The sequence below is a fragment of the Stigmatopora nigra genome, chromosome 16 (assembly GCF_051989575.1).
Source record: "Stigmatopora nigra isolate UIUO_SnigA chromosome 16, RoL_Snig_1.1, whole genome shotgun sequence".
Taxonomy (NCBI): Eukaryota; Metazoa; Chordata; class Actinopteri; order Syngnathiformes; family Syngnathidae; genus Stigmatopora; species Stigmatopora nigra.
This window is the reverse complement of record NC_135523.1, coordinates 8550135-8564350: the sequence shown is the minus strand read 5'-3', so window position 1 is coordinate 8564350 and position 14216 is coordinate 8550135. Positions and strand designations below refer to the sequence as shown.

Sequence of the window (14216 nt, the reverse complement as noted above, 5' to 3'; positions counted from 1 at the left end):
CATCAAAAAAGTTCATTTTTACGATTATGGAGGCATGCATTTTTTCCCTTTAAAATTGGGATTAAATGGCATAGGATTTTGTGTGTGAACTGCCGACACCAAAGGACGTAAATAAATTACTGTCGTTCATGCCAAAGAGACTTAATCAGAGGGTCAAGGCACTCATAGTAGTGGTGCTTATCAACAGTATGAGCAGGCTTAAGCTGGGATATAGATTTAGAGACATTTTTTAGCACTGTTGGGCTCAGAACAAGTGCTCAGACTTACCTCTTGTGCAGTTTGGGCCTAGCATTTATTACCGAACATATGGTGCTGAACTGTCCATATGGACTCATAGAGACAAGTTTTGAGGAGCTTCGACTCATCAACACATCTAGTTATTTTAGTTTTAAAGCAGCAAGAAACACATGTATTTTAAGTAATAATTTTATGCCTATGAACTGAACCAACTGTGAAATATAATTTTGCAAACAATATGATGAGTGGTATGTCCCTTGATGTATTATTGAACGTGAGAGAAGCGAGCTGTTATGTGGGTAGAGCTGTCCAACCTTTACCGCCTAACTTGAGCAACCAATGACGTTCTATAGGCATGGAGAACAATTAAAGCCTTATTATGGTCTTATCTTAGTAACCACATTTCTCTAAATGGCGAGCACTAATCGACAATATGCACCCAGTAATTATCCACTTGAGACAAACACTCTATTTCCCCTGTTAAATTGTAACAACTCTATTATTGTCTCAGATAATAGAAACTATTTCTCTTATGAGAGCATTAAAGATAGAACTTATTTTTATCCCAACACAATAATAATGACTGAGTCAAGAATAAATAGTTTTTGTGTTGGGTAAATATTTTATGTTTGTGCGTTTCATTTGCTCCATATTGCTCTATGAGGCCAGGTTTTTAATTCTGAGAGCTATAAAGTAACTAAATAATTCTGCTTTGCATTGTAACTTGCCACTTTGCCTAATTTCAACTAAAGGATGATTTTATATTGTATTTTTAACTCTGGGTTCACTTGCTATATATTGTAATGTACTGTTAAAATTATGCAATATTACAAATATGAATTCATTCATTCATTTTCTGAACCGCTTTATCCTCATTAGGGTCGCGGAGGGTGCTGGAGCCTATCCTAGCCGTCTCCGGTCCAGAGGCGGGGGACATCCTGAAACAATGGCCAGCCAATTGCAGGAGACGGACAACCATGCACACTCACTTCCATACCTAGGTACAATTTAGAGTGTCCAGTCAGCCTTCCATGCAGGTTTTTAGAATGTGGGAGGAAACCGGAGTACCCGGATGAAACCCACGCAGGAGAACATGCAAACTCCGCACAGATGGACATAATATGGATTTGAACCCAGGACCCTAGAGCTGTAAGACAGACGCGCACCAATAAGTTGGAAGCATTGAAATGCCTTTGTGAAAAGACAAATAAACTCAAAGGGGACATAAGGAGTCAAGTCATCCTCGGATTGATTTACATTTTGATTTAGAGTTGCGCTATTGTCACCCAGTGTTCTCTTTTCAAGCCTGAAACCTACAGTTTGTGCTTTTTTCCCCCTAACGATTCCTCCCAACCCCCCATGAATCTTGCTTATACACCGACCCAATTACTACCATCCTTCTTCTCACACCCCAGCTTCTTTTCTCTTTTCCTCCACCTACTCTGTCACCATGGCCACCATGGGCTCTCTCTCTCTCTCCTCTTCCAACCCACTGCTATCTAACAATGTCTGCATTCATGCACCCCTGGCAAGACACGGCAAAAGGGCTTCCCCAGAATGAGGTATCTTGCCCGTGAAGCATTGTCACCTGCCCACACAGTTGACCAGTCAGGCTCAGAGCAGGCATAATGTTTCTCAGGTAGTTGTAATGTTTGATAGTGGAAAAAAGCCCACGGGCATGCTAGCAGGTCAGCTCAATGCTCAGCAGCAGATGGCTGATGGATTGATGAGCGATAACACAATGAAACAAAGGATCCTACTCAGGTCTCAATGTTGTTATCACTCTAAATCTACACTCCTCACAGCAATGGATTGATTCCTCCAAATCTAGTCTTGTAGAGTCTAGGATATATGCAACTGTAACTTGTTAAAAAAATACCCAATGTGTTCCTTGCATTGATAAATTATTGATTGTATTGTATTCATTATTTTCTTCCTGGAACTGAAAAAGAGCAAACAGATGAAAAACAAGGCACATTTCTCAACCCCCCATCTGTCTAAGTGGGGTTCCAATTTCAGCCCCTTGAGTGAAGCTCAGCGTTAAGTGGGACAGTTGGAGGACACTCAGTCTTATTTCGTTGTTTTTTTTTTTTTTGGTCTGGTTGCATGCAATTTGGCTCTCAAAAACTCAATGCAAGTAAGCCCTAGGATTCCAATATTGAAATGTCCTGGTGGTACCTTTGGATGTATGTTAGTGTATGAACATATATTATGGATATTAGAGTGCATGGTCTTAATGGAAACCACTTAACATTCGCCTTAAAACAAACATATACATTATTCTGAGTTCATCGGCATAATACGCAGCAAGAGATAAGTTATTCTGACGAACCTAGTTTTCATGGGAAACCTACAAATACAAAAATAAACATGTTATGTAATTCACTTATAAAGTCTCAACATGGATTTTTGTGGGGATAAAGGATAAAATGAATTTGAATTTAACCCTTCATTGTCTCAATACAGTTTTTAACTGACATATGTATGCGTGTATGACACATATTGGGTACTATTATGCTCAAGACCATATTATCTAAGGCCAACACTTGTGTGATAGCAAAATTCATCTATAGAATTCCTTTGGAAAGTACAGACCAAAACCATAAACATTCCATTTAAAAAAATAATGGGCTGTGATTATATGTTAGGCGTGGTAACAATGATCCTTCCATGTCCTTAAGACTGTTCTAACAGTATGGCGTGCAGTGCTCTACTGAAATTTTGAATGATTCAGAGCCTAAGGAGAGACTGCTAAATCTTTCATTTGAAGTATTGTAAGACAAGAGAAGGCCTTCCGTGATGATGAAACTAAATAAAAAAGAATCATATAATGTTTTTGCAGAAAACCTTTTTACATTTTTTTCCAGAGGTTCTGCTTTTTTTTATATTTTTTTATTTTTAGAAAGTAGCAGCCCAATAAATAAAACTATCAACTGCAATCCTCCACAAAAGCCTGTTCTAATACCCAGCAGTTTTTTGTTGACAACTGATCTGGTCTATCATAATGGAGCTGAAATCTTAAGATCACAATTTACTGGGAGACCCAAATCTGTTGTGCTCAAAACCACAGTAAACGAGACCAAAAAAAAAAAAAATGTGGAACACCATGAACGTATAAATGTTTACATTTTAGTGAAGTCTCATAAGAAATCAGTTGTATTTTTTTGTTTTAGATACATAAAATACATAAGAACCAATTTATAAATTGAACCAATTCTTTATGTGCTTTTTTATATACACAAAATATATAAGAACCAATATAAGTTGATCCAATTCTTTATGTGCTTCATGTAGAAATGTAAATAGATAGTAATATACAGTAGATATGAATGTCTGCATGTATTATATATATGTATGCAATTAAAATCTTCATTTGCAGGTTTGGCATCAGTTCCTTGCCTTCACTGATTCTGCTGGTGACACGTTGCCCTTGTCCTGTGGCTCTTTTCGAGCATAAAGATTGGTGTTGTACTAGGCATGCATCACTACCATCCTATCTTTACTGAAAGAAACCATAGCACAAGAATGACTGTTTTCTGGCTTTGTCTAACAAGGCTGAAGGTCACTTTGTTTTAGAGTTCTGTGTATCAGTGAGTGTGCATGAAAACCAGAAGAGCACTTGCGTCACTGGTGCTTTCAAATATGTAGTTCATTTTTGCAAGTGCACATTCAATGAAGTATTTAGCGGCTGGGTGAAATAGTGAAATGAAGTGTGCTCTGTTCTCAGCCAGGTTGAGCACTATTGGGAAGCAGCTCACAAATAAAACATGACTACTTTAATTTGCATGCAGGATGGCTCCACACATGACATGCGTGTTTATCCGGATATCTTTCAGGTTTTGCAACTTGTAATCTGATTGGATGAGTAAATCCCTTCTGGTGGCAAATCTCCAGGGTGCAGTTCTTTAGCCCGAATACAAATGCAAGAGATTTGAAGTCAAAATGTAAACAAGATTTGAAGCCAAAATGTAAACAAAAACATTGCATGATTTCATTAATTTAATTGTCACTGCCTATATATTTACTATCTGCAGTTTTCTGCACTCCAAAAAATACAGACATGATCAGACGTCTTTTTGGTATTTAATTTTTTTACCTAGGTCTACAATGTCTTGTGTCTTGTCTCTGTCTTGCTACTGCAATCAAGATAGTTCCTGAAAAGTTAAAGGTTCTAACCTAACCTGACTTGAAAGCACTAAATGGTACATGACCATATTGTTGATATACATTGTTTGGCTGTCCCGGACGGAATCTTTTGTCAACACATGGATTAATTAGTCAAATGTTTTTAAAAAATGATCCTTGGCTGGTTGGTTTGACTCTAACTTCTGGGGTGGAGCTGTGTGAGCTTCAGGTTTATTTTTGGCTGCAACCTACAATCAGTGCCATCCATCATAACCTTTTGTCTTGGCCGACAAGGGCGACGATGGGATTTGGGATCAATTCACATTAGCAGGTCTGCTTATCTGATCAATGTGAGATGTAAAATAGGCTCAAATAATCACTAATGGCAACTGTTGACAGCTGAGCCTCTTCAAGGTATTAACGCCATAGCTGGTTTATCCATAGCCATGTAAAAGAGGGTGGAACAATGAGTAGGGCCAATTTTTTCGGTTTGGTGTGATTTCCGCTTTGAGGTTAAGATTAGACTGGCTCCGGGCCCTCAGTGGGGATGAAAGTGCATGCTTCAACATAAAAAAAAAGGATCTGGAAGGATTATTGACGTAACATGATTAATGTGCCATTTGTCATGAAATATTAGGACACAGCCATATTTTTCAGACCACTAGTCCTGCTTTATTATTTTTTCATGCAATCAGACACATTGAGGGTAGGTGTAAAGGGATAAACAAGTGAAAGCAGATATTTCACTGTGGATTAAATTATTTCACTATAGTGCGTCCCAACATTCATTAAAAAAAGAAAAGAAAAGCAATTGCATTACTATAGGTGCAATAGATGACATGATAATGACCATTTCCATAGAGATTTAAACTATACAGACATAGACAGACATTGCCATTCAGGACCATTTTATCATCGGCATGTAATCACATCAAAAACAAGAGCTTCTCCCCACACACACACACATTCTCAGTAAACTGTTAGATTGCGCCAGTCCATTCCTCATAATGCCCCCTGTCCTCAGCAGGTCATGCGTGCTACTCCAAACTCTAGACTCACAACAGCCGGTTCCTCTTTGACCACATCATTATTGTAGGTTTCTTCCAGCTCTCCGTAGCTCTGCTTGCGGCTCTCAGTGCCACTGCTCCCCTCTACTGTCCGCTCCGTGTCGGTGCTCTCAGTGGCTTCCTCACCAATCTCTTCGTGCTCATCTTCCTCCTGCAGCCGGCGCACTTCCTTATGATTGACAGGAGCCCCCAGAATGAGGGAGTCGGGGCGCGGCGGGAAGGGTTTGGCAAGTGAGCGATGTTCCCTGGTGGGAGTGTCTAGCGAGAGCCCAGCACTCACGACAGGTGTCACGCCGAGCTGTTGAAGCCTCTATGGGCAATAAAACACGATGAGAGAATTAGTACCGTTATAATTACGGAATCTTTGCAGTCGACATATCAAAAAAAAGGATACAATTCCAATTCATTTGTGGAAACAGAAACGCTCAAACACTAAAGTAAACTAGACATTCCGAGCTCAGTGACCATTTACTTCAGCTTTGTGCTTCCAACTGGTTATATTATTTAAAGGATGTGTTTTTTTTGTGAGAAAATGTATATTAGAAATACCATATAAGAATGGATGCACAATCCATTTTGACCGAGAGGGATGGCATGCACCATTTAATGTTCAGGCCTTGAATAAATGTTAAAAAAAATATTTAGAAAACAACATTGCAGAAAAATATTCAGTCAAGAAAAGTGAAAATAAAAATATTAGATACATTTATTGCTAATCCCCTATTTCTGACTCTTTCCAAGTCTATGAATAACATTCACTTTATTTTTATTTTCTTTAATGTTAACTCTCACTTTATCTTCAGTTCTACTTATTGAAACAGATCGCCCTATTGCTGAAAGGTAAAAGTCAATCTAACACCTCATACAACATGCCAATAAGTTACAACAGTATCTTGGCGCTGATGTATTGAATTAATAATAGACAGTCTCTGCAGGTCAGCGTAGTTGTATTCAATGGCAAGTCGTTTTGAATACAGAATTTAAAGTTGTTTAGATGTGTCGTTATGTCATGTGTTCGTGTGCTAACATTAGCTTCTCCTTACTTTGCGCTGCATGAATAGAATTTTTTTGTATGCTTGATATTCATTTTAATACATTAAGTTTCTATGTTTCTCACATCTTTTATACAAAATTGGTACACATTGATCATTTTTAAACGGTTTCGTTAGTCATTTTTTTTGAGGATCGTGTAACATATGAGAGAATTTACATATAACGTACTGCTCTACTTACAAAAACTCCAAGTTACGAAAAAATCCTGGAACCACTTAATTTCGTAAGTGGAGGTAGGACTGTATTTTTTTATAGTTTCGCATTATTTAGTATGAGTTCACTTACACTCTCTAGTGCTTGCAGCTTGCTCTCTGCCTTGCGACAGTTCTCCCTACCAGTCAGAATAGTTTTCAGGATGGACTGCCGAGGGTGCATGGTGCGGTCGAACTGGTGGTACATGTTTCTCCAAAACCTTGTATACAAACACATGAAAATGAGACTTCTGGTAAGCTGAGAAAGCTATAAAAGGTGGTACAAACTTGAAATGGTAGGGCAAAGTGGAGGGTTCGAGCACAGGGTGTGTTTCAGAGTATTCAGGGCTGTAGAACGGATTCAAGTAGTTCTGTTTTTCACTCATTAGATCTGCCCACAATGAATGAGTCCTCTCTCTTAGCCTAGGACAAAAGAAAATAAAAATTGTCAAAAGACTTAAAAAGGAAAAATTGTGACACAAAAGGACGCTGTAATAAAAAAAATTAAAAGACCACTATTTAAATTGACAAGAAGCATTTATATTGTGCTTAAGAAGTTCAAATAGTTCTATTTATAAAGTTTCCAATTGTTAAGGCCAGTTGTACTGTAACTTTTTCTGGATTCCGTGCACTTCTTTATTAAATATTATCAGTTAAGAGCACCGGAAACTCACCGAAGCTCTTCTCTCTGCCTCTGGTTATTACCAAGGAAGTTTCCATATTGACATGAGTGCACATGCTCGTGGATCTGCAGCAGGAACCACTCGCTAAATTCAAATGCCTGATGAGGGGGGAAAAGATGCTGGTAAGCTCTGGTCTTTTGCAGGTGGGACACAAAGATGCAGACACAGACCTGAGGGAATTGCTCAGATAGCTGCCACACACACTCTAGGAACTGAGTGAAGATAGGAGAGACTTCCTTTGGGTCTCCATCCAATTGGTCACACCTATATTGCAGTTTATATTGTAGTCAATATTCATTAAATGGTAACGACAAAAATGCTCCTCTACTGTTGCTGTATAATTTGGTCATCTCAATAGGCTAACCGATTTTAATAACCCCTGTGATTAACGTGCAGTGCAGTTCAGCACAACTGATTACAATAGCGTTATCAATGAATATTGCTATATATATGTATATTGTTAAGCACTTGAAAATGCCATCATCTAGGATGTCAACTAATCCCGTAAAGACTTAGAAAAATCAGCATTTTTAAATGACCACTTGTTTTCAAAAAGCAATTTAAAGTTAAGAATTTAAAAGGAAAAAACAAACAAATATTGCCTTTACTTTTAATAAAGGCGTTATGATGCAGGCAATTTGAGTCTGAAACAATGCTGGACATTTAACTTGACATTTCAATGGGAAAAATAAAGTCATTCAAAATGGTTTCAAACTACATGTATTTTTCCCAAAAGGAATCTTGAAGTGTATTTTTAAGAATGAGTTCAAAGAAGAAATAAATCTCCTGGCAACCAAATCTTACCTGTCTGCAAACTTGTGGCCAAACGAGATCCAGTCTTTCTCTATCAGAACCTAAAAATACATAAATTCAAACGAGAAAGCGGTAAGTAGAACGCAAGAACATACAAGGAATATGTTGTTGGTACCATGAAACCCTTGATGGTGCGATAGTAGGGATCCATAAGTAGAGACCCGAGGGAGCAGACTTGCGCTGTTCGGTCCCACCCATCAGAACAATGAACCAAAACACTAGCTCCTTCCTGGGTCACTGCCTAGCGGTTGGGTGACACACACAGTGACGTAAGAAAATCCACTCATTGATTGACTCATATTTTTAAGGCTCTCTTAGCTTTGATCCCGCACTGGAAGTTACCTTGGACACCAATAAAAATCCACATTTATAAGAAGGACTGATTTTATACTTAAACAGGCATTTACTTCATGAGATGAAAGTGAGCGTGGAGGCGGGGCAAATAGAGTCAACCCGGGAGAAGAAAGGTATAAAAATTGAAAACAAAATTAAAATTAAGTTTAGTGCAAGAATAGATTAAACTCATTTTTGAGTGTCTGCAAAGTAATCCAAGTTTATTTAAATTTGTTTATGTCCACACGATTTCATTTAAAATCTTATTCAACACAAAACAAAATGCAACGATTACTTTTCAAATTTACCTTAGCAAGGAAGATCGCTGCATCGAGAACAGCTTTAATATGCCTCAACCAACCGCAGCTTTCCAGTCCTACCAGATAGTCACTCATTGAGAGGGACCGAGAACCAATCACTAAGGGGAACAAACAAACAGGCTTTTTACAGAAAAACAGTTCAACAGTGAACCTTTGATGCAGCGATATTCTACCTTCTAGCAATTTCTGTAGACTGGTTCTCATTACATGGATGTTTTCAATGCCCACAAACTGGAAGCGAATGTTGGAGTAGTTGTCTTCGTTCTCATAGCCTTTGCCTGCTGCTCGGTTGGCGAGTGCATTGAGCTGCAAGATAGTGGTAGGAGGGGCAGCAGTTTAAAAGGGAAAATTATTTTTTTTTTCTGGCTGGTGTACAAGTACAAGTGGCCACCCATCAATGGTGAATTATAGTATTTATTCATACTTATTTCAGTTCTGAACTTCTGTGTTTGGGCAATTTAGGCTTATACTTCTAACTCATGCCCAGAATTCACCAAAATAGTCTTGTTGTTATCTTTGAGTGGATCACAGTTGGAACTGAATATTCACATGACACATAGTAGAGTTTTACCTTTGGCCTTGTGTCCATGACGTAAACAAATCGGCTGTTGTGGTTGGCTTTGCTGATGGCTTGCAGCAAGCTCTCATCTTCTAAACAGCGTGCGCTAAACCCAGAAAGAGGCTGGCTGCACCGGCATACTGCCGCCTGTAATGTACACCGAAAAGAACGATCCGAATAAGTTAAAATCATTCAAATCCAAAAATCACTGAAAAATGAAGGCAATGAATGATCAAAACAACAAAAAAATCACAAATCAAATCAATTGCCAAATTATCAATCAAAATACTGGTAAGATAAGCGAAGCAGAAACTAACAAATATAGCAATAAACTCAGGTAATGATAAAGAACTACTAACCTTCTTCTCTTGGTAAAAGTAAGTAAGTACTGGAAAACGTCCTTTGCTCCTGAATTTTGAACTGCCCACAATAATGGGCTTACTGGCCGTAATGGGGACGTACAGGTCACGTGGATATGTCTCACAAATCTATGAAAAAAGGCATGATTAGATTATTAGCTTTTGAAAAAAAACATGTATTTTTTTCTGGTGACGGAAACCCCTTTCAAATGAGAACTTAAAGTAAGGTCGGACTCAAACCCAAAATATAAGAAAAGATATTGCCATTATTATTAATGTATAATTAAAGGTACTGAGTAAAATAGTTCATAACTTGTTTTACTTAAATACGGTAGATTTTTTGAGTGCTGTTTAAAATAAATGTTCTCATCATGGATTAAATATTTTGGATCACTGTTGAAGTTTTAACTTCCTCGTTTGGAATCTTAGGTACTTCTGGTGTGTATTTTATTTTCTTGTCAATTAGATAGAAATGTTTAACTCTGTATATACATAAAAAAAATATTATAATAGTAAAAAAAAACATTAACAAATTCCTTGCAACAGTATTCAATACACAACAGTTGCCCTAATGCAGTCTACCAGTACATAACATTTTCTTAGGTCAGAACATCATGGACCTTGTAGTCTCTGTTCACATCTGTGAGTTGCCATTGGTCACAGGGGACCCCCATTCTCTCGAACTCTGCTCCTAAGTCAATTAGCTGCCAGCCTTCCTCGCGCTGCTGGTCATTTTGTTTGGGATTGTAGGAGAACGCGTACAGCTCATCATACGACACTGTAAACAAGAAAGGAAATTACAGAATATTGTAAATCTGTCTATTAACGTGCAGGAGTAGATGCCTACACGGTCAGGAAAAGTTAAACTCACCGGGCCGAAGAAGGCGCAAAAGCGAGCTGTAGATGTCATGGCAGTCACGTTCTCTCTGCACCACAAAGTGAACCAGTCTGAAGTTACGACACTGAATAACCAATGGACAACCCGAGGTGGTGAGAGAAAGCTTCTCCACAGATGCTATGTGGTGGTGCAAAATCTGCAGAAAAGTGGAGATTGTAAACATGTTCAGACTGTATAAACTCAAAATATCACAAATGATGCAAACTACCGTATTTTCACGACTATACGGCGCATTGTATTTTTAGCCGCAGTGTTAATAACGAGTGGGATTTCTGTATTTTACACACACAAAGGACGCAACGTTTTTATAGACACAGCCAGGCATGGCAATACAAAACATACGCGCTAAAAACACGTTTTTAAAAAGGCAACGGAAGCAAAACTGAGTTAGGTTGTATTTTATTTAGCCATTTTACAACGTACTCACGTCATCAGCACCCACAAATCCATCATGTATACAGGCCACAATTCATTGGGTGAATGGACAAAAGAACTACATATCCCAGCAGTCACCGAGCAGTACTTTTTCTACTGGAAAATAGTAGATTCAGGGGCTGCTTGCCATAGTTGTGAGAACTGTAGAAGATGGTGTACCCTATCGACTGATGTATTTGATTTTATCGTGATAACAATTTAAGTATTGGTCCGTATATAAAGCGCACTGGATTATAAGGCGCCCTGTCTATTTTGGAGAAAATTTAAGACTTTTATGTGCGCTTTATAGTCGTGAAAACACGGTATATGATTTTGGCCCAATGAGAAGTGAATAGGCAGGGGTGCAGTGTAAGGGAAAGTGTTGATGAATTTTAAAACACTGTGATCACTCACCCAAACCTCTTCTACAGCAGATGTCGAGTTATTGGAGCTGATCTCCACAAAGATGAGGTGCGTTGCTGTGAGGTATAGTGTGCCACTTTTGGATTTGTTGCTGAAACGATCCAACAGACGTACCCGCTCCACCTACAAACAGATATTTCAAATAATGAGCATATAAATCTATTGTATTTATCGTATATTCCGTACTATAAGTCAGTTATTTTTTCACCGTTTGGCTGGGGGGTCGAATCCATTGTGACTCATACGTGAAATTATTCACACAATGTTAAATCATTTCCCATTCTAATTTTAACAGTGATTGATAATATCAACATTGGCAGTGGGTAGGTTTTTTCTTTATCCCCTAAGGCACGTGTGTCAAAGTGGTGGCCCGGGGGGCAAATCTGGCCCGCCCCATCCTTTTGTGTGGCCCGGGAAAGTTAATTTAAAAGTTTATTTTCTATTTTATCAAATAAAATTCCCCCAAAAAATGCAACATACTCCAGTGCGTATTACGTGTTTCTTTTTCCCGTTCTTAGTGTATTTTTTGGCTTGGTGATTTATAATCTGAAAAATACATCTTTAGGATGAATATTATACGCCACTTAGAGCTGACCACTCAGTGCTCTACCACAACCTAAGACACATAATTAATAACCATCCCTAAATCTTATCTTGCCGTCATTAAGGTTGTGAATGAACGGAAGCCTGGGACGTCTGACTTTGTCCAAGTGTCAGGATATAATGTGAATTGGTGACTAATTCATTTTAAAAAAATCAAATATATTTTAACAAACATCAAAGTTGCTGACTGCATGAGAAACACTGATTATTCTGAAATAAAAACCACAAAACAAGGAGATTACTTAAAAAGCAACATATCTGAGATTTGCAGAAGAAATCCAGAAAAGTAAGACACTTGACATTGAGACACTTGATATGTTTGGTTTTATTTGTACTGAAGAATATAAGTACAAAAAGTGATGTTCCTTTTCCAGCAAGTTATACGTGCCATATCTCAATTTCACCGAGCAAATACATTCATGTAGTAGTGAGTAGATTATTCACCCGTGTCACATGGTGGGGGTTTGCTTTTTTTCCATAGCAAACGGTTGTGACCATAAACTAGATAGATTGTTGTAAACAGGTTATGGATGCATGTTAGTAAACGGTTCTGTCGTCAAATGCTTATTATCTATTTTGTAGCCTGCTGTCACTAAAAGCCGTGCAAATGATGAGTTATCATTAGATAAGCGGTGCAAGATTAGTTCTAGGCGACACATACATTCTTCCCCAGTTTCCTTTTTCCTGTCTTTTTCACAGAAAAAGTGATGACAGCAGCTATGCTCAATACAGGAAGTCAGCAGCATATCATCTACGTTTGGGGAGGCAGAAAAGTCAATCCATTCCCCACAAGACATTTTTCTTCCAATGTATGTCTTATTTTAATATAATGGTAAACATGAAGTGATCTCATCTAATGTTTTGAACCGTTTTATCTTCACTAGAGTGGTGGGGGGTGCTGGAGCCCATCCCAGTGAGACGGAGGACACCCTGAATTGGTGGCCAGTCAATTGCAGCCTTTGGAATGTAGGAGGAACCCGGATTACCCGGAGAAAACCCACACAGGTCCAGAGAGAACATGCAAACTCCACACAAGTGGACCAACCTGGATTTGAACCCAGGTCTCCCACTGTGTCCAACCACTCATCCGCTGGGTGTAGTGATATCCGGGTTATTATAAAGGAGTAATAATTACACCCATTTGCGAATTCTTTGCAAATAAACAAATGATTTAAAGACTTTTAGAGAGCCTCGTGAGAGTCTGTTTTCAATCTGCAACGATCAGTCTGATCTTCATTAAATCTGCAACAATCAGTCTGATCTTCATTAAATGATTAAGTTGGAGGTTGCAGATTTAGACAAATCCAATTGTGCAAAAGTGCTAGTGTAGTTTTTTTAAAAGGTTGGAGTCATGTACATATAGTATGCTGGCAGGATTTAAAACATTTAGGACATTAAAGTTAATTGTCACCTACCTTTAGAAAATCGTAATTACAAAATTTGGACATTGTTGACAGCCCTTTTATGTCAATCAATACAATGAGGGCGTAACATTTGAAAGAGGGCGGATAAAGTGGTGCAAGATGTTTTAAAAAAACATTTAAAAAAAAACCTTCCGGGTGCTTGTCACGTATAAAACGACCAAGAAAGCACCGTCTGCACAGATGATTTACATTGACAATCGCATTGGAAATGAAGTAAATGTAGCACAAGTGCATTTGTTGTGAAAGCTGAGGCCGAGCCCGTTTTGCTACCCATCCACTGCAATTAGCTTGAAAATATTAGCTACCTTCGGCGTTCGGATGTGTTCCATGTCTCCAAGGCGTAACAGCTGTCAGTGACTTCAGAGTTCACGCAATACCTTCAACATATAACTCTACCATTGATACAATCGTATCAAAAATGTATTACGCAAACAGGATGCTACGATCTTGAGCGGATTCAGTATGTTTATAGTCGTTTACTTCCCACTCCAGCATCCGCGTAAAGTGCGAGAAAATTAACCCATCGCTAAGTGCATTGCTTTTCAAAAGAAGAGCCCTCAAGGGAACCGTAAATCAAAGTTGTGGGGGATGTAGATTCTTGATGGATTCAATTATTGAAATGATGTATATAATTAAATTAAATGTGGTTTATAGCCATAATAAGAAGTGCGTGTTGTTATTTTTTGTTGGGTCCAAACTTACTTTGAAAGGAAA

The 14216-nt window shown here is 38.4% G+C and overlaps 1 protein-coding gene across 1 annotated transcript; it reads right to left on the bottom strand.

The window, feature by feature from the left end:
• Positions 1 to 5009: 5009 nt before the first annotated feature.
• mtmr6 (myotubularin related protein 6) lies at positions 5010 to 14047 on the bottom strand. Its single transcript, XM_077735662.1, has 15 exons — positions 13808 to 14047; positions 11467 to 11598; positions 10612 to 10774; positions 10361 to 10518; positions 9741 to 9869; positions 9394 to 9528; positions 8996 to 9128; positions 8811 to 8920; positions 8285 to 8410; positions 8161 to 8210; positions 7527 to 7620; positions 7348 to 7454; positions 6962 to 7096; positions 6768 to 6894; positions 5010 to 5739 (listed from the first exon to the last, which is right to left on the bottom strand). Exons 1-15 carry the CDS (start codon positions 13829 to 13831, stop codon positions 5383 to 5385), a joined length of 1980 nt encoding a protein of 659 aa, XP_077591788.1. The 5' UTR covers positions 13832 to 14047; the 3' UTR covers positions 5010 to 5382.
• Positions 14048 to 14216: the final 169 nt, after the last annotated feature.

Excerpts from the sequence above, each read along its gene's own strand:
- mtmr6 (XM_077735662.1), bottom strand. The coding sequence starts at position 13,831 with ATGGAACACATCCGAACGCCGAAG. Across the intron at positions 8,411-8,810 it reads CAGCGATCTTCCTTGCTAAG|GCAGTGACCCAGGAAGGAGC; the intron begins GTAAATTTGAAA and ends CCCAACCGCTAG. Across the intron at positions 7,455-7,526 it reads TATCTGAGCAATTCCCTCAG|GCATTTGAATTTAGCGAGTG; the intron begins GTCTGTGTCTGC and ends CCCCCTCATCAG.